Consider the following 26,279-nt stretch of genomic DNA (forward strand, 5'->3'; position numbering starts at 1 on the left):
CAGAGTGAGGTGGGTGCAGAGTGAGGTGGGTGCAGAGTGCAGAGTGAGGTGGGTGCAGAGTGAGGTGGGTGCAGAGTGAGGTGGGTGCAGAGTAAGGTGGGTGCAGAGTAAGGTGGGTGCAGAGTAAGGTGGGTGCAGAGTGCAGAGTGAGGTGGGTGCAGAGTGAGGTGGGTGCAGAGTAAGGTGGGTGCAGAGTACAGAGTGAGGTGGGTGCAGAGTAAGGTGGGTGCAGAGTGAGAAGGTGCAGAGTGAGGAGGGTGCAGTCACAGCAAGGGAGTTTCGAGGCCCCCTTTTAGTTTAACTGGTCAGTTAGGTAGGTGGGAGGAAATAGGCTTCAGTAAGGTGGTAGCCAGTGGTGATTCCTGAGGTAAGGTCAGGTGACCAGTAGAAGGTCAGTTGACTAGGGATAGGTCAGCTGATCATTAGGAACATTCCAGAAGGTCAGCTGACCTTTGGAAACATTCCAGAAGGTTATGTCACATGACCTCCTGGAATATTCTAGAAGGGGAAAAAACCCCATTTAAGGAAGCTTCATCAAGCCCATGCTGCCAGTCCTTAAGACCTCTGCCGGTGAGCTCCTAGGGCTATAATACAGGCTATAATACAGGATATAATACTGGAGCTCATAGGTGAGGTGCTTGGGTGACATGAAGAGTCTCGTTCAGCGCCTAATTGAAAGAGCAGGGGCAGAAGAGGGGGAAGACTGGATGAGAAGATGCCTCTCCTTACCACAGACTCCGGAACATCAGGCTTTAGCATCGACCTCCGCAGACCCGGCCATCGCCGCCGTCATTAATGCCGCCGCCCCCTTGGATCCCACTGTGTCTGTCCCATGTAGGGATGAAGAAGCTCCGTGTGTCCCAGGAGGAAGTGATCTCAGGGGTGAACAGGAAGAGGAAGACACACTTGGAAGGTCAGCGGTTGGGGGAGAAGCAGGCGGGTTTCCGGCCAAACAAAGGAGGGCCCAGAAGAGGAGGTTTTCCCCTTCACTGACCAGCTGGACTGATGGCTGCAATAGCCAGAGGTATGTCAGCTCAGCTCCAAGAGGCGGAGCCTCCTCCAGAGTGGGCGCTGAGGCTCCAAGCAAAAAAAAACCAGAGGAACGCCCAGCAGAATTACCTCAGCAGGCCGGTCTTTGCGGCAACCGGAAGCGTCGCCGTCTCAGCCAGTTGTCTCTGCTATTAACCCCTGATGCGACAGCCTGGCTACAGCAACTAGCAGCAGCATCAGCCAGCCCAGCAGCAGAAGACAGCCTGTGGAAGACTCTTCTGGGTGCAGCATTGCTAATCCTTTAGAGGCACAGCAGATTCCTGTTGTGTGCTCTTCAGCAGCTTCAAACATAATTCCAGGGAATGGTGAGTTGTCTTAATTACAATTGTTAACTTCTTTGACTGCTTCGTTGTCATCTCTAATAGTTAATGTTAAAACTATTCTGGCTTTTATCAATCAGACTGTTCCAAATTCTGCTGCAGCAGTTTGGTCTAACTTAGTTATGTCTAATGGCAGCAATAATGCTGATTCCTTCCCACCAGTACCTGTTATTACAGGGGCAGTGTTTCCATCACTTTCCTCTTCTGATAGTGTATCTTCGGTGCTGTCTGGTCCTGATGTTTCTAACGCTGCGGCCAATGTTCCTGAAATTTGTGTTAAAGAAGCCATGCTTCTTCTACTGTCTCTCCTTCCTTCCTCAAAAGATTTTTTATTTAAAGGGGACAAAAAAGAAGAGATAGGCGCAGACCTGTGGCTAGGAATTTCAACAATTGTTTGCAGGCGTTCTGCATGTATTCCAGTATCATTTGCGAAAAAACTCCAAAAAAAGTGTAGGCTTATTTCAACATCTGGACATTGTTTTTGAAGCCTACAAGGATTTTGGAGGAATATCATGGTTTGTTTACAACGAATCATTTAGGCAGAAGTTAGTGCATCCCAGTTTAAAATGGGGTTGTAAAGACATTGGGCTTTGGCTCAATCTTTTTCTGCTTCAGCGATTGTTTATTAGTAAACAACAACACCCTGTTCCAACAACATCAAATGCATACAGAAAGGGAAGATGTTTCGCATTCAATGACACCCAATGCAAATGGCCAGGTTCTTGCAGGTACAGACATGAATGCACATTTTGCGCGGGAGCTCATCCCATTTCGAAATGTTTTTTAAAAAATGGCTATTACCAATCCATCACAAGTAACTTCAACACCGGTGAAGTTACAAAAAATGTTGCCTTGGCTTCAGTGGTACACAGGCAGGCAGATGGCCCTGCTGCTGTTTGAAGGATTCAACAAAGGTTTTTTTACTCCCTACTGTTCAAGGCCATGGTTGTGTTATAGGTAAAAATGTAAAACCAGCTATGGATTTACCTGAGGTGGTAAGGGATTTTTTTTAAAGAAATTCAGAATCTACCCTTTGGGTGTTGTTCCTAAAAAGGAACAACACTCTTACAGGCTCATTCATCACTTATCATTTCCTAAAGGTGGTTCTCTGAACGATCCTATCAGTGATGAATTAGCCACAGTTCATTATTACACATTTGAAGATGCATTAGTCAAAATCCGCAGCTTAGGTCATGGGGCTCTGCTTGCTAAAGCAGATGTACAATCTGTGTTCCGTTTGTTGCCCATTAACCCATTATCATTCAACACTTTAGGTTTTTCTTTCGATGATTGTTTCTTTTTTGATCGTTGCCTTCCGATGGAATGCTCGCTCTCTTGTACATATTTTGAAGCATTCGCAACATTCGTTGAGTGGGTAGTCAAGGTTCATTCAGGTTCTTCCCTTATATTACATTATTTGAATGATTTTCTTTTTCTTGGGATTTCTGTTTCTGACTGCACAAATATTTTAAATTCTTTTTTAACAATTTGTTTAGAATTTAATATACCATTAGCTCATGAGAAGACTATATTCCCAACCACACAGCTAGTTTTCCTGGGTGTCACCATTGATACCATTGCTATGGACTTCAGATTACCCATAGATAAGCTTGAAAATTTGAAATCTATCATCGATATTGTTATTAGACATAAAAAAGTCATTTTGAGAGATATCCAAAAATTAAAAGTCTTCTGGCCTTTGCCTCTAGAGGTTTACCTGTTGGTTGGATATTCTCTAGACGACTCTATTTGGCAATAGCTGGTTTTAAATTCCTGACTCTCCACATTAGAATCACTTCAGGGATTAGAGAGGATCTTCTAGTTGGGGCACAATTTTTGGATGAGTTTAATTTGTAACTGATGAAGATTTCTGTTTATTCACAGATGCAGCAGGTTCTGTGGGGTTTTCAGCTCTATGGAGAACCCATTGGTGCGCTTCATTGTGGCATAATTCTTGGCATAATAAAGGTTATTTAGTAGTAGTAGTACATTTAGAATTATTTCCCATTTTAGTAACATTGGAAATCTGGGGTGAGTTTTTTGTAACTAAAAGGATTCTATTTAGTACTGATAATAAAGGGGTCCTTTTTGCTATAAATTGTTTGTCATCTAAATCACCTCCTGTCATTATTTTAATCAGATACCTTGTCTTTAAATGCTTAAGTCTTAACATTTGGGTCAAGGCACGTTATTTACCAGGTAAGAAAAATGAAATTGCAGATTCTCTCTCGTTTGCAGATGCACAGATTCAAGTTTCTTTTTCCAGCTGTGGAGGAGAAAGGAATTCTATGTCCTTCGCACCTATGGGACCTGATTTAGAATGGGTCTGCGCAAGCATTAAGAAATCCATCGCTCCATCTACATTTGCAGCATACGTTCTCAAAGGGAGAATGAAGATTCGCAGTCCAAGGACCATGGTTATGGAACGCTCTACCCCCCAACATCCGCATGGAAGATAATCATCGGGCCTTCAGAAAAAAACCCAAGACCCATCTCTTCTAAGAAACAGGACCAACAGCACGGATCAAGCGCCTTGAGGCGATTCAGTCCGCATTTGCAGCGCTATACAAATCTTTCATTCATTCATACTCATCACCGTGGTTTCAGTGGTTACCCCACCTAAACTCACTTGGTGAACTCCAGACTGCTTTTTCTGAAAATGTAGTTTTATCCTTTCAAATAGATTAATGTCCCAATCGTTATCTTAGTCTCATATTAATAAAAATTATGCGGGTATTTCCTTTTTCCTAAAATTGAAAAATTATCCTTCGTGCATTACTTTCTGTTCAGTTAGACAGGCACTGAAGGGTTACAAAAAGGCCTCAATTCATCTGGATACTAGAATGGCTATAACACCAGTTGAAGAATAATGTAGTGGCGCGCTAATATGTGAAGATTTTGATGAATACATTATTGGTGATAAAAATTATTTAGAATTTGCTGCAGCTGTCACTAATGTGCTCCCACAGGTGACAATATAAAAATGAAAAAAGTGTGACAGTGCTGCAATAATAAAATATATAATAAACCAAAAACCTTCTACTAATAGTGCAGTATACAATGTAAAATGAAATAATGCAAATAAAATGAAAAAAAATCCAATAATCAATATATGGGGAATGCTTCAAAGTGATACTTCTTCTAAAAAAACTCTTTATCCTGAGTGCTCCCACCACCGCATGCAATGGCCGCTCACCTCCAGTTATTCTTACCCAATTATGTACGGCAGTGGATATAGCCTGTTTTTCCTCCTATGAGGCAATTCTCTTCCGGTCTGTTTTTCCTCTACTATTTTTCGGTGCACTGAGAATTACAGAAATATTACCCCCCAAAAAAAATTCCACTTCCGATCTTCTTTTGTTGCATGTTTTATTAGATGACACAAACATTAAGATATTATATTCTCAAATCAAAAACGGATCAATCTGGTAGAGGTATTTGGTTACATTTAAACTCTTTTCCAGGTTCACCTATTTGCCCTGTTGTCATGTTAAAGAGATTTTTGCAGGTCAGATCTCCTAATAGTACTTTATTATTCATCCATCTTAATGGCTCGCCCCTTACTAAATTTCAGTTCAAGTCGTTTTTTATAAATGTTTGTCTATTCAGAATCTGGACAAATGTCTCTATCATCGCATTCATTTCATATCAGTGCAGCTATTGAAGCCGCCAGATTGGGTTTAGATGTTGGCAGTATAAAACGGATTGGGAGATGGCAGTCAGATGCGTATAAGTTATTCATTCGTCCTAACTATCTATTCTAAATTACAGGTCAGTCTTTGTCCATATGGATCCTGGGACACCTTTCATATTCTGGGCTAAAAGGAGAGCTTTAGCGAAGAATATATTCCGAAAGCTTTCATTTTAACCCCTTTCCGATCAGCCACCGCAGTTGTACTGTGGCAGGTTGGCTCTCCTGGGCAAAATGACGTTATCTTATGTCGGTTCGCCTTTTGACCAGTAGGGGGCACGTGCGCCGCCAGAGGCGCGATGCCGGAGCCGATGCGTGTGCCCGGCAGTCATCGCACCCGCGATCGCTCCACACAGAGACAGAACGGTGATCTGTCAATGTAAACAGACAGATCTCCGTGCTGTCAGGGGTGAGGAGAATAATCTGTTGTTCATACCAAATATGAACAAAGATCGGTCTCCTCACTCAGGCAGTCCCATCCCCCCACAGTTAGAATCACTCCCTAGGACACACAATTAACCCCTTGATCGCCCTCTACTGTTAACCCCTTCCCTGCCAGTGACATTTACACAGTAATCAGTGCATATTTATAGCACTGATCGCTGTATAAATGCCAGTGGTCTCAAAAATGTGCCAAAAGTGTCCGATCTGTTCCCCATAATGTCGCAGTTCCAATAAAAATTGCTGATCACCGACATTACTATCAAAGTTGCTACCTACTATTGGTGGTTTTTCTTTCAGGCATTTAGATTTGGAAGGGGGTATAGTTGGACATTTTAGAGAAGACGGAGTTCACTTGTCTGACATCGGTCTAGACATTTTTAACAATAATTGACAAACTATAGTGGAGTTGGCTGCGATACGGGTGGTTGGGCCAGGCTTGTTTAAAAAAAAAAAAAAAACAATAATGGCTTGTGGGGACAGTTAAAAAAAATGGTTCTACTTTTATGTCAACCTGAGTCATAGTGGCTGGGTTGCTTACTGGAATGTTGTGTTGAGTTAAGGCCCCCCAAGCTCATGGGACGGTGACAGTTAGGGAGTTTCAAGGCCCCCCTTTAGTTTAACTGGTCAGTTAGGTAGGTGGGAGGAGTTAGGCTTCAGTAAGGTGGTAGCCAGTGGTGATTCCTGAGGTAAGGTCAGGTGACCAGTAGAAGGTCAGGTGACTAGGGATAGGTCAGCTGACCTTTGGGAACATTCCAGAAGGTTATGTCACATGATCTCCTGGAATATTCTAGAAGGGGAAAAAACCCTATTTAAGGCAGCTTCATCAAGCCCGCACTGCCAGTCCTCAAGACCTCTGCCTGTGAGCCCCCCCCCCCCCCCGTCACGGCCTAGAATATTATGTGGTTTGGTCCCTTTTTTCAACATAAAAAAGGGGACAGTTAATAAAAATGGTTCTACTTTTGTGTCAACCTGAGTCGTAGTGGCTGGGTTGCTTACTGAAATGTTGTGTTGAGTTAATAAGTTATTTGAGAATTAATTTAACTGCGAAATGTTACATGTTTATAAATTTGAATACCAATAATAAAGGCCAAGGCTATTTTAACTCCACTATTTGTTTGATTGTATTCATTTCTGGGTACTATTGATGTCTACGGTCCCATGTGTACATTCTCATTTACACGTGATTTACAAGGGGTACATAGTGAAAGGAGAAGGAGCACCACCCTGAGCTTATCTTTTCATCACTCTGCTTTCTCCTCCTCCTATCTACACAAAAAGTGCTGCACTATTACAGAATAAAATAAAACAAAATATGTCCAACAGATTGTGAGAGTAAACCAAAAGTGTGAAATAGACTCCCACTTACAAAATGTCTATACAATGTAAGTACATATACAGTATATGAACGACAGATACATTTGATTTGCAGTATCTTCCTTGGTATAAGTGCAAAACTGTGGAATATGTCTTCAAACCGTGAATCACACCACGTAAGTGCTCCCCGTCACATGCTACATCAAAAACGCTTGCTGGAAAAATTTGACCCTCTATACCAGAAAAGTCAAATTTTGCAAAGTATAAATCCAGTCAGATGCGATAGTGCCAATTGGTCCAATCATCACTCCCCTCTGCTAAAACAGTCCCCTCCGACTTTCACATCAGAAGGAAAAACTTTAAAATAGTTGGAAAGTATGGCCAGATGGAGCTGATGATTGTAGGAAATAAACATGTTATAAATATTACAAAGATTATTAATGATGGCTGTGCAAATGCTTTGGGAATTTGAACAGTGAGTATCTGCAGATTGCAGGAACAGGCTACATGGAAGCTGCAACCCTTCTGAGGGTCTGCTCAATGCCTCCTATGCACAGGAGATAAGGAGCGCTGTCGTTGCAGGACTGTTCACACATAGCACTTGTGTGCCTTTTTTCTTGATATTTGCACTTACTTTATCCATCACTATATATTATTGTTTTAAACTTTAGGCAAGAATGACTGTTGAATATTTTGTAAATGTATTCAGTTTCTTTTTACTTCTTGTAGAAAAAAAGAGCTGTATTAGACCCCTTTCACGCTGGGACGTTTTTCAGTCGCTTTTGGGCTAGAAATAGCGCTTGTAAAGCGCCTGAAAAATGCCTCATCTACAGCCCCAGTGTGAAAGCCCGAGTGCTTTCACACTGGGGCAGTGCGCTTGCAGGATGTTAGAAAAAGTCCTGCAAGCAGCATCTTTGCAGCGGTGGAGGAGTGCTACTCCACCGCCCCTGTCCATTGTAATGAATGAACAGCGCTGCCGAAGCGCCTGCAAAGCACTTCAGCAGCGGCGCTTTTCGGGAGCTATTAACCTTTTCTTCGGCCGCTAGCGGGAGTTAAAAGAGCCCCGCTAGTGGCTGAATAGCGCTGCTAAAATGACGGTAAAGTGCTGCTAAGACTAGCAGCGCTTTACCGCTAACGCGGCCCGTTGTCAGTGTGAAAGGTGTCTTAAAGAGCTCAGTAGCTCAAGATAACACTTATGCCGCGTACACACGAGCGGACCTTTCGACCGGACTGGTCCGACGGACTATCCGACGGATTTTCGATGGACTTCCAACGGACTTTCCGAATGAACGGACTTGCCTACACACGATCACACCAAAGTCCGACGGATTCGTACATGATGACGTACGACCGGACTAAAATAAGGAAGTTGATAGCCAGTAGCCAATAGCTGCCCTAGAGTCGGTTTTAGTCCGTCGGACTAGCATACAGACGAGCGGACTTTTCGACTGGACTCGAGTCCGTCAGAAAGATTTGAAACATGTTTTATTTCTAGGTCTGTCGGACTTTTGGGAAAAAAAAGTCCGCTGGAGCCCACACACGATCGAACTGTTCTATGGAGTCCGGTCTGCCGGAAAGTCTGCTCGTGTGTATGCTGCATTACATGAAAAAGAAGTAATTTATTCCCCTCTATTCTCTCCCTCCACACAGGCTGAGAGTTTTTGGTCATAGTTCTCCTTTTTTAAAACAGATTGGCTTATCCCGTTCTGATGTTTTGTTTAGATAAAACAGTTTGTGAAGCTGTCACTCTTGCTCATCCCAGTCTGCAGCTTATATATAGGGATATGGGCTCTCAGGCTGGCTTGCAGTGAATAATAATAAGTAATACAGTTCCCATCTCCCCATATCTCATGTAATTAATTACTCCAGAAGCCAATCATTTCATCAGTAAGTTTTTTTAAATCTTTTTTTTAATTATAGTTTACAAAGTGATGTTTTATATCATATCACACAAAAGCATAGAGAAAAAAAAGCAGAACCTGTTCTGCAATCATCATTTTATCTCTGTACAAGATTGATGTATTAGATGAGTTATGAAACTAAAGGATCCATTTATTGTAACTTTTTTTCACAATGTAGGCTTGGGCCTCTGGGCCTCTCCTGACCTTGGAAAAATAAGAAAAACGGAACAGAACGGATTTATTTTCCATATTTGTACTACAGGTATTAGTATTGCATAATCTGGATAGCCATAAACAAACAGATACTACTCTTGTAACTTAAAGTGGATGTAAACCCCATTCGTGAAATTTGAGCTGGGCACATATATGTGCAGTGTTTTCTTATCTCTTTTCAAAGCCCTAAGTCCCGTGGATTTCTCCTGCTCCGTTCTGTTATCAGCATGATAACTTCTGACAAGTTCTCCTTCAACTGTGATAAAACCAGGCTGAATTATGTGTCAGGGTGAGTGCTATAAATAGATTAGCAGAGAGCTGGTCTTTTCACAGCACAGCTCTGCATTGTTTCTTGCTTTTTCTGCCTATGTGGAGAGAGGGTGTGTGCCTTTCCTCCAATCAGCTGTCTCACAGTGTATGGCAAGAATCCACACCCACAGGTGAATCAGGAAGAGAAAATTCTAACAGGACGTGCCCTTTCTAAACAGTATATAAAGCTGAAGACAGCAGATATACATGTAGGATTTGTTTCATCTCTGTGTATCATCTGAGGCTGTTCACTTCACTGGGTATATGGGTTTACATCCACTTTAAAGTGATTGTATACCCACAAAAAAAAAAAAAAACCTGCAAGACAAAGGCATAATGAGCTAGTAGGTATCGCAGGCTCTGGCACTGCGATTGGCCGGAGCCGTGATGTCGTCACTCCCGCGCATTGCACACGGGAGCCGCCGGTAACAGCACACTAGCTAAAGCAACGGCACGAACGAGCCATTGCTTTAGTGCGCATGTGCCAATGATGTCGGCACCTGCTGATACAGGGGATGTCTCCTAAACCATGCAGGTTTAGGAGATATATCCAAGGTAGCTACGGGTAAACCTTATTATAGGCTTACCTGTAGTAAAAAGTGGATTGTAACTGTTTACAACCATTTAAAGAGGAGCTACAGTCTTCCAGAAGAATTTTACAGTCTTCCAGAAGCATTTTAAGTAAACACATGTTTGTTCTTCTTAATTATCGTTCTTACTACATTGGGTATTGTTATTAATACTAATGGTATGTCAAATATTTAAATCCCTACCCAAACTGGTACTCTTGAATGGCTGGTGGCGGCCATGTCAGCTACTGGCTACCCAGCATGCACATACCGATCTCAAGCATGCATGTTAACAACACTGTGCCGGGCAGCGGAGGATGCCCATTGACTCCTGGGATTGATGAAACCAATATCCCAGGAGTCAATGGGAAACCAGAGATGACGTACGTCGCCGCGGTGACAAGTTCCTGGAAGTGGCGAGAATTTTAACTAAAAAAGGTACTTATGTCAAAAATAAATAAAAAACAATTTCCAAATATTTTAGACAGAGGCAATATCTACTAATAGAGACATGGTTGTTAGGTAGGGTGAAGCTCTGCTTTAATCGTGGTAAAATTGTACGAACATAAACATTATATTTTACCTCATAACCTTTGAGAGATGGACCGACAAGAACTACTGGCCGCATAGATGGAACAACATCATAGGGTGCGATGTGCTCTGTCTGAAAAGTAACAGAATCTTTTAGCTGAAGAGAAAAAGCTACAATATATTGTACATGAACAGAATTATGTTAAGTGATTTATGGAATGTCTGCCAGAATCTTGCTATTGCAATTAGTGTTTTATGGTAACAGCCCATAATTAATATTGGTCTGAAAGTACTCAGTGTTTAAATATTGCAGTGTGTGCCTTGGAAATGTGCAGAGCAATAGCTAAATCTACCTTGCTTTACAGTACATAGGGAAGACTGGACAGTGGAGCCTGTCAATTAAGAACACAAGAGCGAGCGTGTATGTAGCAGTAACCCATACAGTAGCAGTAGTTTGGCTAGCCATTTACAGCATAATATTCTCAAGAGATTTTACTTAATAAAGCATTATTTATAATTATAGGGTAAATTAAGATTTAACAAAAGAGTGATAATATTCACATGAAAGAATAAAAATGCTTGCATTGACTCCTATATTGTAAAATCTCTGCATCTGATTCAGGTTTGTTCCCTTTTCTCTGCTCTGCCGGTGTACAAGAGTTATACTCCACCTTAATCGGGTAGCAAATTCTAAGTTGGTTTGTAAGCAATGCAACTATATATATGTTACAATTCAATTGTAGATTCAACGCACAAACAACTATGGTATATAGTGCAAGCTTGAGCAAAGTATAGTCTCTGGAGATAGCTTTTTTTTTGTCATTTTTTAACAAGTTTAAAAATATAACAAGGTACACGAAAGGTGGAAAAAAAGAAGATAAATGCAAGGGGTAGTCTATATAAAGTTTTTTTACATAAAGACAAGAATACATAAGGAACCTTTGATGGAAGGGATTCAGAGTGTGCAAATACTCTGTGTAGTTGTATTAGGGTTTTTTTACTAAAGCTGGACAGTGCAAAATCAGGCCTACTTCTGCATAGAAACCAATCAGCTTCTAACCACAGCTTGTTCAATTAAGCTTTGGTAATAAAACCTTAAACCTGATTGGTTTCTATCCAGAAGTGAGCCTGATTTTCCACTCTCCAGCTTTAGTAAATAATCCCCATTGAGTCAAAGAATAATGCTGGGATGCAAGGGTATGTCAAGGTAGGCTTGGAATCAAACAGCTAGGAGGGGGGAAAAAGGGAGGGGAGTAGCAAGATAAGTAGTAGTAGTAGTGGAGAGATAGGAAGAAGGGGAAGAGGGAAAAGGCACACATAATAGGGATTCTCTGGTGACTCCTGATGGGAGTCCAAGAGGGGTCATTGTTTGGCACAGGGGATGGCGTTGCCTGAAAATGATGGTTGGTGGGAGCATAGAGGGTTGTGTGGATAGGTAGGAAGAGGAGGCAAGTAAAAAGTTGGACAAGGGAGGAGGGAAAAAAGGCAGGCGGTGGGTTGAGTAAAAGAGGTGGGATGAGGAGGTAAGGATGTAAAAAGTGTGGTGTGGTGAAGAAAGGTGGAGGGTTGGGAGGATGGGCACTATACAACATGGGTTAACCCAACAACATAGTTACAGAATGAACAATTACTAAGTGCCTTGCCTTGGATTTGTGTATTCACATACCAGCCAGTATGGTCAGTGAAAAGCTTCTTAGATTATAGCCTTGAAGAGTTAGTGTGAATAGAATGTCATACAGTAAAGTGGAGAGAGGAGCTTTACGAGGTCAATGAAAATACAATTCAATGGTTGTGGTTTAGAAAGTCTATATAAGGTAAGCAAATTTTAATCTCAGGTGGTGAGACTAGGGGATTACAAAAACTGTCTGGGATCTGGTCTTTAGTGCAGGTGCAGAACACATGAGGCTATAAGACATCATTCAGAAACCCTGAATCTCTATTTGGAGAGACGCACATTTTAAATTATAGGGATGCAATGGCAAGGTTCAGCACTTTAGTGATTTTGGATAAATGATTTTATCATGGCCAATGTTTTGGAACTAGGCAAGCAGTCCAGTGTGTGAGAGGTGAGAAGCAAAAAGATAGGTGCATGCAGAGAGGTTGGGTGCATTAGACTTGTCTGGCAGTGCCGTGGATATGGGAAAGTAATGCTAGTGCTAATCCCATACGTCAGGGCCCTAAAGCAGTGCAATACATGAACTGTCAGATATAGCAGTGTGGAGAGCATTACATACGTAAAAGACAGCTCACTATCAAATAGGCACTGTCTTATCATGTTTTCCCCTATGGCTTGAAGTCTCAGCTCATCTGTATATTAAATGCAGGTGCAGAGCTCATCTCAGAAGTGTCTTTACACCATTATAGCATAGACAAAGCCCATATCTGGAGATGTTTACTATTATTAAACTCTACAGTGTGATGGCTGATTTCAGTCAGACTGTCAGGACGGCTTCAGAGGAAGATGTGCGCATACGGCAACAAGAAAAACAAGGGTCTTTGCCAGTCAGGTAGATGTGTACACTTATTTGCATGAGCATGCTAATTCAAATGGGCAATTCATCACGTAAAGATATGGTGGTACATGTACACGGACACGCACGCCTAATTCTAATTTTGGCACCAGATGCCCTATTAAGGGGACAGAACTGAACTAGGAAGTTGCTGGATGGTCAAACATGTTTCCCTGTGACCAGAATCTGCACTTGTTCCTGTGATCTGCTCAATCATTGCTGATTCAGCCTCTGGACCAATCTATGTTCTGACCTTCTGCTGTGACCTGGCTTGATCCTGACCCTGTCTTCATTTGTCTAGTTCTTGACCTTGCTTGCCCAAGATTCTGTTGGTCCCCAAAGGTGATCTAGGCTTACATGCTGATTTCCGATTCTGCTGAATTCTCGGTGTGACCTTGGCCTGCCCTTAGACCATGTTCTGCCTTCCATCCTGCCTGCTATCTGTCGTCCTGGTTGCTGACCCCTGGCTGCTTCGGACCCTGTTATGGATTCTGGTGAATTGTGGACTGAACTCTCGGCACTTTCTTCTCTGTGCCCTTCCATTCCCTATCACTATTCCAGAGGTGTATGGACCAGAGGTGTAGGGGAAGCCATCTTGTCACTTTGACCACTAACAAGATACGTGATACAGACTGGTAAGCAGTGGCACAAGAAGATTAGCTGGGTACAAATGTTGTACAGAACTATTAAGAAAAAAGAAATCTTCCACATGTAATGAACAAATGTGGCTGCCCCACTGGACATATAAAAATGCAAACTTTACACAGAAACATAATTTTTAAAACACTAACGGACGTTTGATGAGATGATTTACATTAAGCTGAACTTTCATGTGTATATCTAAAAACATTTTAAAAGGCTATAGTTCCCCTTTAAGAGAATCAACACATGAATTGTTTGACTTCCTGCCTATCTGCCCTGTTCCATAAAACAGAGGATAATACATGCTCATTGAAGGCAAAGTGCTCAATGTAAAATAAAACAGCCCACAGCATTCAATCAGCAACCACTGAGCAGACTGCACTGAACTAAAATATATTTGGCTGCTATAGATTGCTGCACTTTGCGAATAGATGCAAAATGGTAATAAAGAAAATTGTCACGTATTTATCAAGGTTTCCCTAATAAAGTGAGAATGGCCCCACAGCAATAACGTCAGCCGACAATAATTATTTTCCAGTGCAACTTTGAATGTGAGTAACTGCTAGAGGACTATACAGACAATTCTTATAAGTGAGTCTACCCTGATTCTGAATAAAAGCAGACTAGCCAGTTCTGGAATGACACTGTCTATTCATATTTTACTACTAATGTAAGAGTGGAAAATTGGGGATCTCACTCCACTACAGCTGTAATGATCATTTTAAAAACATCTGTGTGTTATGTTCTCTCTTCAGAATGAGCTTACCTGTTTTTGCTTCTGTTTGGCTTATTATGGGAAAGAAAGCATTGATACAAAGAATGCATTAGTGACAATAGTTGTAAGACAAACACTGGAAAGCAAATTGAATTAGACTTTAAAGAGGAACTGCAGTCTGCTCACATAATTTGTCATAAAAACATCTGAAGCTTCCCTCCAACCACTTTGCATATTACTTTATATATACTGTGATTCTGTACTTGTCAAATATGCTGCAGAAATCTCCATCCACTAAGTCTGGCTGCATCCATTTTAACTGTGAGCAGCTGACACTGCTGCCAGTTCACTTCCTGGATCTAGACAGACACACTGTGAGTACACGTGGGCTGCGAGTGCACGTGGGCACTGAGTACATGTGGGCTGTGAGTGCACGTGGGCTGCGAGTGCACGTGGGTTGCGACTGCACATGGGCTGTGAGTGCACATGGGCTGTGAGTGCACGTGGACTGCGAGTACACGTGGACCACGGGTGCACGTGGACTGCGAGTCCACGTGGGCCACGAGTGCACATGGACTGTGAGTACACGTGGGCCGTGAGTGCACATGGACTGTAAGTACACGTAGGCTGCGAGTGCACGTGGGCTGCGAGTGCACATGGACTGCGAGTGCACGTGGATTGCGAGTGGGCTGTGAGTGCACATGGGCTGTGAGTACCTGTGTATTGTATTGTTGAGTACCTGTGTGTTGTATGGTTGAGTACCTGTGTATTGTTGAGTATTGGTGTCAGGAAGCTAGCGGTTAGTCAATTTGGACAGGGTATAATCCCCAATCTTCATTAAATTAGTAGGTATGATGATCGACGGGTGTGGAGATGCGACTCGGTGTACATCTTGTATCTGTTCCTTGATCTTCTGATCTAGGGTGAATACTGCTGTGCAAAATGTAAGCACATTGTTTCCCTGGAAGCCCAGGTTCTGAATCTAGGGAAGCAACTATTAGCACTAAGAAGTCCCTCCATACTAAAGGAGAGCCGGGAACGTACAGAATCTCACAAAAGTGAGTACATCCCTCACATTTTTGTAAATATTTTATTATATCTTTTCATGTGACAACACTGAAGAAATGACACTTTGCTACAATGTAATGTAGTGAATGTACAGCTTGTATAACAGTGTAAATTTGCTGTCCCTTCAAAATAATTCAACACAGCCATTAATGTCTAAACCGCTGGCAACAAAAGTGAGTAAAACCCCTAAGTGGAAATGTCCAAATTGGGCCCAAAGTGTTAATATTTTGTGTTGCCACCATTATTTTCTAGCAATGCCTTAACCCCCTTGGGCATGGAGTTCACCAGAGCTTCTCAGGTTGCCACTGGAGTCCTCTTCCAGTTCTCCATGACAACATCACAGAGTTGATGGATGTTAGAGACCTTGCGCTCCTCCACCTTCTTTTGAGGATGCCCCACAGATGATCAATAGGGTTTAGGTCTGGAGACATGCTTGGCCAGTCCATCACCTTTACCCTCAGCTTCTTTAGCAAGGCAGTGGTCGTCTTGGAGGTGTGTTTGGGGTCGTTATCATGTTGGAATACTGCCCTGCGGCCCAGTTTCCGTATCGAGGGGATCATGCTCTGCTTCAGTATATCACAGTACATGCTGGCATTCATGGTTCCCTCGAAGAACTGTAGCTCCCCAGTGCCAGCAGCACTCATGCAGCCCCAGACCATTACACTCCCACCACCATGCTTGACTGTAGGCAAGACACACTTGTCTTTGTACTCCTCAGCTGGTCGCTGCCACACATGCTTGACACCATCTGAACCAAATAAGTTTATCTCAGTCTCATCAGACCACAGGACATGGTTCCAGTAATCCATGTCCTTAGTCTGCTTGTCTTCAGCAAACTGTTTGCGGGCTTTCTTGTGCATCATCTTTAGAAGAGGCTTCCTTCTGGGATGACAGTCATGCAGGCCAAATTGGTGCAGTGTGCGGTGCATGGTCTGAGCACTGACAGGCTGACCCCCCACCCCTTCAACCTCTGCAGCAATGCTAGCGGCATTCATATGTCTATTTCCCAAAGACAATCTCTGGATATGACGCTGAGAACGTGCGCTCAACTTCTTTGGTCGACCATGGCAAGGCCTGTTCTGAGTGGAACCTGTCTTGTTAAACCCCTGTATGGTCTTGGCCACCTTACAGCAGCTCAGTTTCAGGGTCTTGGCAATCTTCTTATAGCCTAGGCCATCTTTATGTAGAGCAACAATTCTTTTTTTCAGATCCTCAGAGAGTTCTTTGCCATGAGGTGCCATGTTGAACTTCCAGTGACCAGTATGAAAGATGGAGAGCGTTAACATCAAATTAAACACACCTGCTCCCCATTCACACCTGAGACCTTGTAACACTAACGAGTCACACAACACTGGGGAGGGAAAATGACTAATTGGGCCCAATTTGGACATTTTCACTTAGGGGTGTACTCACTTTTGTTGCCAGCGGTTTAGACATTAATGGCTGTGTGTTGAGTTATTTTGAGGGGACAGCAAATTTACACTGTTATACAAGCTGTACACTCACTACATTACATTGTTGCAAAGTGTCATTTCTTCAGTGTCATCACATGAAAAGATATAATAAAATATTTACAAAAATGTGAGGGGTGTACTCACTTTTGTGAGATACTGTACATGGCAGGTGATGGCAGGGGCCAGCACAGAGGCGGGTGGAGACAAAGAGGTGCAGGCACTAGAAAAAAGAGTAGATATGTGACAGTTAGGAAGGTTAGAGGGGAACGTGCCAGGGAGGCCGATCTTGGGCTGGAACATCCCAATAAGAACGCTCCATTGAGTGACATTGGTGAAACCTGTCAGGGACCAGCACTGCTGGAGCTGAGGGACTCCCCTAGCTGCCAGGGGAAGAACTCCTCCAGTGAAAGTGGGGGGGAAGCGAAGGGAAAGGAAAGACAGATTCTGGTGGTAGGGTACTCAATTCTTAGAAGGACAGAGAGGTGGATCTGTGACAAAGACCTGAAGCGTCGAACTGTATGCTATCTACCAGCGCTCGAGTTCGGCACATCACGGATCTGGTGGACAGATTACTGGGAGGTGCTGGGGAAGACCCAGCTGTCATGGTGCACGTTGGCACCAATGACAAAGTCAGAGGCAGATGGAGTGTCCTAAAGAACGATTTTAGGGGCTTAGGAGCTAAATTGAGGAAAACGACCTCCAAGGTAGTATTCTCAGAAATAGTACTGGTACCACGAGCCACATCAGAAAGTCAGAGGGAGATTAGGGAGGTAAAGAAGTGGCTGAGGAGCTGGTGTAGTAAGGACGGTTTGGGTTCCTGGAGAACTGGGCCGACTTCTCAGTCGGTCACCAGTTCTATAGAAGGGACAGACTGCACCTAAATGAGCAGGGTGCAGATCTGCTGGGAGTGAAGATGGCCGAAAAGTTAGAGGGACTTTTAAACTAGGCAATGGGAGGGAGGGTCCAGGAGATAGAGATAGTCAGCGTGGAGCATATTCCAGAGGGTAGTATTGAGGGCATTAGTGGTAGGTTGACTAAAGCACATAAACCCGAGGCAAGTATAGTAACAAGTCCTATTTTCAAGCTCAGAACACCCAATAAGAGGACAGTATGCGACCGGTCTAAACTGCGTGGCATGTTCGCCAATGCCAGGAGCCTGGCAGATAAGATGGGAGAACTAGAGATACTGTTGTACGAGGAGGATTTCGATTTTGTGGGTTTCAGAGACTTGGTTCAACAGCTCTCATGATTGGCTGGCAACCATTCAAGGGTATTCCCTTTATTGCAGGGATAGAGAGGGTAAAAAAGGGGGAGGGGCATGATTGTATATCAAGAATAATGTACAAGTGAATGTGAGAGATGACATCACTAAGGGAGCTAGGGAGGAGGTAGAATCCTTATGGGTAGAGTTCCAAAGGGATGAAACTAAGGGGAAAATAATACTGGGAGTATGCTATAGTCCCCCTAACCAGAGGGAATCCCCCTAACCTGAGAGAGGAGGGGGAGATGGACCTCCTATCACAATTTGGATTAGCAACAAGGATAGGAAGTGTCATCATAATGGGGGATTTTAATTATTCAGACATAGACTGGGCGGAAGGAACCGTGCATTCATCTAAGGCTCGCCAGTTCCTAGATGTCTTGCAGGACAATTTCATGGGTCAGATGGTAGATGCACCAACTAGAAACAAAATGTCACTAGACCTACTGATTACCAACAATACAGACCTGATCATGGATGTGGAAATAAGGGGCAATTTAGGAAACAAGGATCACAGGTCAATTAGGTTCAGTATAAATCACACAAATAGGAAACATAAGGGGAATAGAAAGACATTGAATTTCAAAAGAGCAAACTTCCCCAAACTAGGAACCTTGCTAAAAGATATAAATTGTGATAAAATGTTAGGAACAAAGAACATGGAGGAAAAATGGGTTTGCTTTAAGAGCATATTAAATAAGGGCATTAGCCAGTGCATCACTTTGGGAAATAAATTTAAAAGAGCAAAGAAAAGTCCCGGATGGCTTAACTCCAATGTAAAATTGCATATAAAAGCAAAGGAGAAGGCCTTAAAAAAAATACAAGGCTGAGGGATCATCATCAGCATTCAGACTTAACAAAGAATACAACAAGGAATGTAAGGGTGCAATTAGGGTGGCTAAGATAGAACACAAAAGACCCATAGCGGAGGAGAGCAAAAAAATCACAAGAAATTTTTAAGTATATTAACAGTAAAAAAGGGAGGACAGACCATATTGGCCCCATAAAGAATGAGGAAGGAAATCTGGTTACAAAGGATGGGGAGATGGGGCAAAGGTATTGAATTTATTCTTCCTCTCGGTCTTCACAAGGGAATCTGGGGGCTTCAGTAACCAAAACTGCAGTGTTTATCCTCCATGATACATTACAGGAAGCACCCTCATGACTAACAGAGGACAGAATTAGAAATAGACTTGGAAAAATTACATTAGTAAGTCACCAGGTCCAGATGGCTTGCACCTGAGGGTCCTGGGGGAACTCAGTCAAGTAATTGCCAGACCATTTTTCCTAATTTTTACTGACAATCTACTGACTAGATTGGTACCAGCTGATTGGAGAAAAGCCAATGTAGCTCTAATATTTAAAAAAGGGACAAAATACATCCCTGGGAATTACAGACTAGTTAGCCTAACATCAATAGTATATAAGCTCTTGGAGGGGATGATAAGAGACTATATACAAGATTTTAGTAATGAAAATGGTATTATTAGCAGTAATCAGCATGGATTCATGAAGTTCTTGCCAAATCAATCTATTAACATTTTATGAGGAGGTGAGCTGCCATCTAGATAAAGGAAGGCCCATAGACATGGTGTACCTGGATTTTGCAAAAGCATTTGACACAATTCCCCATAAACGTTTGATGTACAAAGTAAGGTCCGTTGGCATGGACCATAGGGTGAGTACATGGATTGAAAACTGGCTACAAGGGCTTCAGAGGGTGGTGATAAATGAGGTGCACTCAGAATGGTCAGGGGTGGAATGTGGGGTCCCCCAGGGTTCTGTGCTGGGACTAATACTATTTAATTTGTTCATAAACAACCTGGAGGATGGGGTAAACAGTTCAATCTCTGTATTTGTGGACGATACTAAGCTAAGCAGGGCAATAACTTCTCCGCAAGATATGGAAACCTTGCAAGAAGATCTCAACAAATTAATGGGGTTGGCAACTACATGGTAAATGAGGTTTAATGTGCAAAAATTTAAAATAATGCATTTAGATAAGCACCTGAACGACCACAACATACATGGATATACAATGTAATACTGACATATAGTCACATACATAGGTAGGACTTGGTGGACTTGTATCTTTTTTTCAACCTCACCTACTATGTAACTATGTAACACAGAGGCACACCTCCTGCTCTGCAGCTCTCATTGGCCCTCTTATGACTCACCCCCCCCTCTGAAAGAGAGAACTGTGCATGATGTCATAAGCCTAGGCTAATGGCCAGACAAGAAACAGGAAGTGGGCTGTATAAGGTATTTACTGGCAGAAAAAAAATGTTTTACTATCCAAAGTTAAAACAACAAGGGCAGAAGATTTAATAGATGGAAAGTTGAAAAAAATTACTAAAGGTCCACTTTAAATCTGATACCTTTTTGTATCCATGTTTAACAATTAGACAACAGATAATTTGTCAGTCATTCATAAACATGAACTAAAAAAATTGTCCTAAACATTGGCTAGTAATGATCTGTAGTATATAGCTGGGTAAGGTGGCCTTAGTGGTTACTTGAAAGCTGAAAATACGTGAAATTCAGATTTAATAAGTTCTATTTAGGTCCTGAAAACTGGTGACTTTGTAGAGCTTTGGGTGGGATAAAGTCTCTATTCCTAGATCCATATCTTACCTGGTAACCAGGCCTCATTATTAGTCTCAGAAGTCAGCAGGCCTTTATATATGTGACCTAACTGATGCTCAGGGCTTTCTCTCTTTATGTCTCCACTGTGGTAGCCTTCTGCTAAGTGAAAATGTAGAGTGCTGACAAAACACTAAAAATGCGCTGCTCCACTGGAAGAGGACTGCATGTGATTTTTGTTTCTGCCTGCTTTTTTCTGTTGCTGTGAAGCTTTCTGTAGTCAGATTATCTTGTGACTGGTTCACTGTCCTTAATGTTTGGCATATCTGGAATTAATAAAGAATTAATAAAAGTGCTGCCTGTTTGTGTTGGGGAACCCTTTAGGGGTCACCCTGTAAGTCGAGAACTGACATGAGTTTCGTTAGTGGCTCAGACAAGCAGCTGTTTTGTTTGTTTTAGGCTGGGTTCACACTGCAGCACGGTGCGGCTCACAGCAGGGGTCCGGTGCGTCCCCATTCACAGTTTCAGGTCCAATTTCAGCCCGAATGTTTTGGCTGAATCCGGACCTGAAACGGACCAGAAGAATTTGCATCAGAGCTACTCCGGAAATGTGTGTACCGGCTCCATAGAGAGCCGGTCACAATCTCCTGACATACGAATTGGATGTGGGGAAATCCGTATCCAATTCGCAATAGTGTGAACCCAGCCTTATGCTGTCCAAAGCCCTCCTGCATTGTGTTTGTTTGCTGACTTGCTGAATAAAAGTACAGGAGAAACTTGCTTTGATTGTTCCTGGGATTCGCTTTCACATGCATGGTTTACCACTGGCAATACCACTTACCACTTATGCCTTCTTCCCCTTTAAATATATATATATTTATATAAAATACAATAAACTTATAAAGCTCTTTTGGTGTTTTGTATTCTCCCTCAAACACGTTTAGATTGTTAGCTCCTCAGCCTTCTGTATCCCTCCTTTATACATTAACAGAGTGTAAGCTCTTCCACCTCCTGTACCCCTCCCTTAGACACTAATAGATTGTAAGCTCTTCCATTTTCTGTATCTTCCCTTATACACTAATAGAATGTATACTTTTCTGACATGCCAGCTCAACTGCTTCCCTCCTGCTCTTTCTCTATTTATTACAGGGTTCCAATCTTGAGCCATTTTAAGGCGTTAAATATTTCACACATTTCTGTGAGGTAAAATCTGTGTGACTATAGACTTATAGCATTGGTACTGATAATGTACTGATAATGTGTAATATCACGGTTTAGCCAATCAGACAGTCAGGGCACTCAAACCCGGAAGGAAGACTGGGCTAAGATGGAATCCCTATCAGCGGTGACAGCGCGTCCCTGGAGGGCTTCGTTCTAAGGTATTTCATAATGTGATAGAATAAGATGCATACTAGCAAATTATGCCATTGTCTTGCAGGGTTTTTTTTTTTGTTTTTTTTTTTAAGGTGCGGTTTACTACTGCTTTAATGCAGAGAATGCATTAAGCTTAAAAAAAAAAAACCTTAACCTTTAGAACCACTTTAATCATAGCAGTTTGTAGTTTTCCCATTACAGAACCCAGCAACTTATTATTTGCCTTACTCTGCCTTCCTTCTTCATAGCTGCTTGAAAACAAATATCAGCCAAAGATATTATTTGACTCAGGCTTGCAATGTGAAAAAATAAGCAATAAAGGACAACCATTGTGCAGAAAGCAGGGCCTGAGTATGTGAGGAACAAATATGGCTGCATACATATGAAATTACAGGTATACATAGACAAAAGTTTTTTTGTTTATATTCCCACATTAATAACATTATTTACTTTAAGTTAATGTGATTTATATGCATCTAAAATATAAATCGAGAATGTATAACTGGACAGGTTATGGAAAAGTACACTCCCTTCAAGTGAAGTCAAGTCACCAAAGCCAAGGAAAGTAATGCAAAAGCTGAAATAGTTATTCCATAAACCAGTGTTTCTCAACCTTTTTTCAGTCAAGACATCCTTTAAAATTCTGCACAGTCTTGAGGAAAACCCCTTCTAAAATGTACAAAAAACTAAAGTAATAGTTTTACATAATGCTGCAACATCCACACACGTAAAACACCCAACATTAGAGGTAATGTGTTCTTTCAAAGCAAATAAATGCCTGCACACTGCTACTGACTAGTATTCCAGCATTTTTTTCTTCCTCATTTTTTCTCCCCTATGCAGCCAACGTGACCCCAGTACTGACAGAGTGGGGTGGGAGGGTAAATCAAGGATGCTGTTTGATCCACCCATTGGGTTGTACACAATTTTTAGGCATTTTGTGGCAATTTTTAGGCATTTTGTCAAGGCACCCCCGAAGAACCCAAAAGCACCCTGGTTGAAAAAGGCTCATTGAAAAATGAGCACTGCAGAAAATATGTTTTTTTTTTTTTTTGTGATAACAAGTGTCCAAGCTTTCACAATTGTTGCTGGTTTTGCTAAAGATCATTTGATGCGGGGATCTGTCAGGTTTTTTTTCCTTCAACCCACTGGTTGAAGGAAAAAAAAACTGAATGAGTGTACCCAGCTTTAGACTTTGCTAAACAAAAAGGCTACTAATATTACAGCCCTTTAGCAAGTTAATTTGCATGCAAACATTTATTGTACAGAAAAAAGTGTATGTCATTTACCTATAGATGGGGGAGGCGAACGCCGATTTCCAATGTCTCCCAAACCAGAGGTGTTACCAGACCTCCTGAATACAAAAAAAGCCATTACTTGGGAATATGAATCACCTAACAGCAGCATAGCTAAGCTCTTCTAGGCCCCTAGGGTGACACTGCATTCCATTATTAATACCATGCACACAAAATCCTTGCACAATGGAAAACACCTATGGCCCTATAAGCCTCTTCTAACTAATAAGCACACTGAGTTGATGTTTCTGTTGGCAGAACTGGGGTAAAAAAGACAAGCATTCTTTAATCACGGTCAGAGCTAGGTCCCCCAGGAGATTTGGTTCTGTTAGTGGTAATTTACTATACTGTCTTCTAGTCAAATCACAAGGCTGTCCCTGTATAGACGCTTTATCTCACCTTGCTTTTTGTTCTTGTTTCACTCGAATGGCCTCTAGCCTCTGAGGGCTCGGAATAAAGGCGATGTCTCCCCCTTCTTTTACTAGCCTCCCGATCCACCAGTCATTGTTGTATTTCTGTCAAACCAGGTAAAAATGATGTACTAAGTAATAATGTTAAATATGAAATAATTTAATTTTGGCTGGAAAAAGAAAAAAATTACAAATTTATAGGATTTTTTTATTTTTATACAATCCCCTTTATTGATAACCCCTTAAAAGGGGATTATGAGTAACACACAGCCCTTTTATACTTTTAAGCATTTTTTTCCACTTTCAGCTTCAAAAAAACTCATGAGTGCCTATAGCCAAGGGAATATAACGGACTTAAATCATAATGCCCTCCTTCACTGGCAGAGCTGAACTGGCAATTTGTAAGTACTCTCTCTGGCAGTCTCAGCAGGATGCTCCAATAAAAACATCAGAGAATGACAAAGCTACATGAATTATTTTCAAATCAAATTGCTTTTCTGTATATAGACATATACAGTATGTACTGTATTCACAAAAGTGCATTACTGAATATCATGCAATATCATGCATTGTAGCTCCTATGATATGTGGCTGTGCTTTCAGCTTGATGATATATGTGCACAAAGAATTTGCAAAAAATATGCAAATATGCACTGCATGCTGGGTGCATTTATTGTTATTTATTGTTATATATTTTCATACTTTTAAGAGCATACAAAAAAATCATTATTTCTAAGAATATGTTTTATGCATGATGTGTGGTGTATAATATATATTTATTTATTTTTTTTATTCCTTTTTATATGAGGTTTAAAAAAATATCGGAAAAAAAATAAAAAAGCATAAAAAATATAAATTCATCCCCAATAGGCATTATATTTATATTTGAATTTGATGTTGCAACAAGTTCTTGGACATTCCCAAGTAGGCTCTACAACCTTCAGTCCAGCACTGCTTAGTGTTGATTGCATGATTAGAACACTGTACAAATTCTCACCTCTTTGATATGAAGAAAATCTTTGGCTTCAAAGTTGATAGCAGTTCCCTGGACTGGGCATTCTTCATCCAATGCACCACAGTAACTGACATTGGTTCTAACAGCAAATGCAACTGGCTTGAGCTGATGGAAAAGATAAGTAGTCTCATGTATCAAAGTGTAATGAACTGTTCTTGTATCACAGACATCAGTTATATTTACAATTTCAGATTTCAAGATGATTGGGAAGGGGATGGGGACGGGGGTATTTAAAAGAATATGAGAGTACAAGATATTAAGATGCTATAGTTGGGAGGAAGAGATAATCGGATGGAGGCATGAATGAACTGAAGAATTATGGAAAGTTAAAATTGAGAGAGTAATGTGTGCAGGTGGTGCGGGTAATTAAAGTGTTACTAAACCCAGGACCCTGCATTCACTATATCTGGTCTCCCACAGTCCACAGAACATGGGCATGCAATTATTTTAGTAAATATATACTGCTAAATTCCTTTTCTAATTAGCAGTATATAGCAGTCTTGTGACTTCTATCAGTGTCTGGTTAAAGCTTGTAGGAGGCATTTCTATTCTACTCTGATTGTCCTAAGAGGCTACAAGATCCCTGACCATCTGTCTGGACAGTGCTGATTGGCCCTGTGCTAATCACTTACACCCTCCCAAGAACAAAAAAAAAACCTCTCTAGCAATACACACCAAACTGAGCACGTGCAGAGTGCAGAGTGCCCCCAAGTCTGTACTATCAGGAGATAGACTGAGGACTGTGGAAGATGGGGAAGATCGGAGAAGACTGGATCAAACAGCCTTTTTACACAATGCAGAGGATTAACCCCTTAGGTTCCACAGTGACTGTAACAAGTATGCTTTATTGCATATATAGACTGATTTTTACTGTTGTGGGTTTAGTAACACTTTACGTCCCCCTTACCTTCTCTTTGTCACTGGAGAATAGTGTCACTGGCAAAAATGTCCAACTCAGTCAATAATCTCTTCCACCAGTCCTAAAGCATTCATATCATCTGTAGAAGCCATTCATACATAAGTAGGCAGATATGCTTAATTAAATTCTGGGACCTGCCACATTTCACCCCCCTAATTCAGCCAATATTGTCATCTGTGGAACGTGGAAATGAGGTGTTCTTGCCATTTCTAAGTAGGAAAGGAAAAGGTTGCTGAATGATTCTAGAGATTTTTGAATGTGCTGGAAAATCTGCAGTATGTGTTTGACAATAAGCATTTCCAATGCTCACATACTACATACCACATGCTGCTTGTAGGTAAATACTGGTACACTGTGAGGGAAAATTATTAAAAGTGTCTAATAAATTTTATATCAGCTACAATTTTGTGTCAGTTGGAGCAGTTGCTAATGTAGCACCCTCTACCATAGGTAGGTGCTAGAGTGAGTATTTTGTAAGGGAAACTGCGAGTGCAGGTAAATTTGGGCAGGCCTATGCTTCGGGCTAGGCCTGCTTGTTTTGATCTGGAGGCAGGGAGTGGTTAGTGCAGCAGTGGGTGTGACCACCTGTGCTTTAGTTCTGAGGCGTCTCCCCTGCTTCCAGGGAGAATGTTCTGGAAGGAGGTCAGGGCCTAGGACTGGAGTGGCAGGCAGCTCATGTGAGGAGCTC

General features: G+C 41.8%; 1 protein-coding gene across 3 annotated transcripts in view; it reads right to left on the reverse strand.

The window, feature by feature from the left end:
• Positions 1–26,279, reverse strand: part of CACNB3 (calcium voltage-gated channel auxiliary subunit beta 3) — a 386,477-nt gene that overhangs the window by 58,337 nt on the left and 301,861 nt on the right. For all 3 annotated transcript variants that reach the window (XM_073614076.1, XM_073614075.1, XM_073614074.1), the window contains exons 3-7: positions 24,655–24,777; positions 23,647–23,762; positions 23,242–23,306; positions 14,261–14,280; positions 10,395–10,475 (exon numbers count right to left, since the gene is read on the reverse strand). In XM_073614076.1, coding sequence (XP_073470177.1) covers positions 10,395–10,475; positions 14,261–14,280; positions 23,242–23,306; positions 23,647–23,762; positions 24,655–24,777 — 405 coding nt within the window. The remainder of the gene's footprint in view (positions 1–10,394; positions 10,476–14,260; positions 14,281–23,241; positions 23,307–23,646; positions 23,763–24,654; positions 24,778–26,279) is intronic.

The sequence above is a fragment of the Aquarana catesbeiana genome, linkage group LG02 (genome assembly GCF_042186555.1).
Source record: "Aquarana catesbeiana isolate 2022-GZ linkage group LG02, ASM4218655v1, whole genome shotgun sequence".
In the NCBI taxonomy this organism is placed as follows: Eukaryota; Metazoa; Chordata; class Amphibia; order Anura; family Ranidae; genus Aquarana; species Aquarana catesbeiana.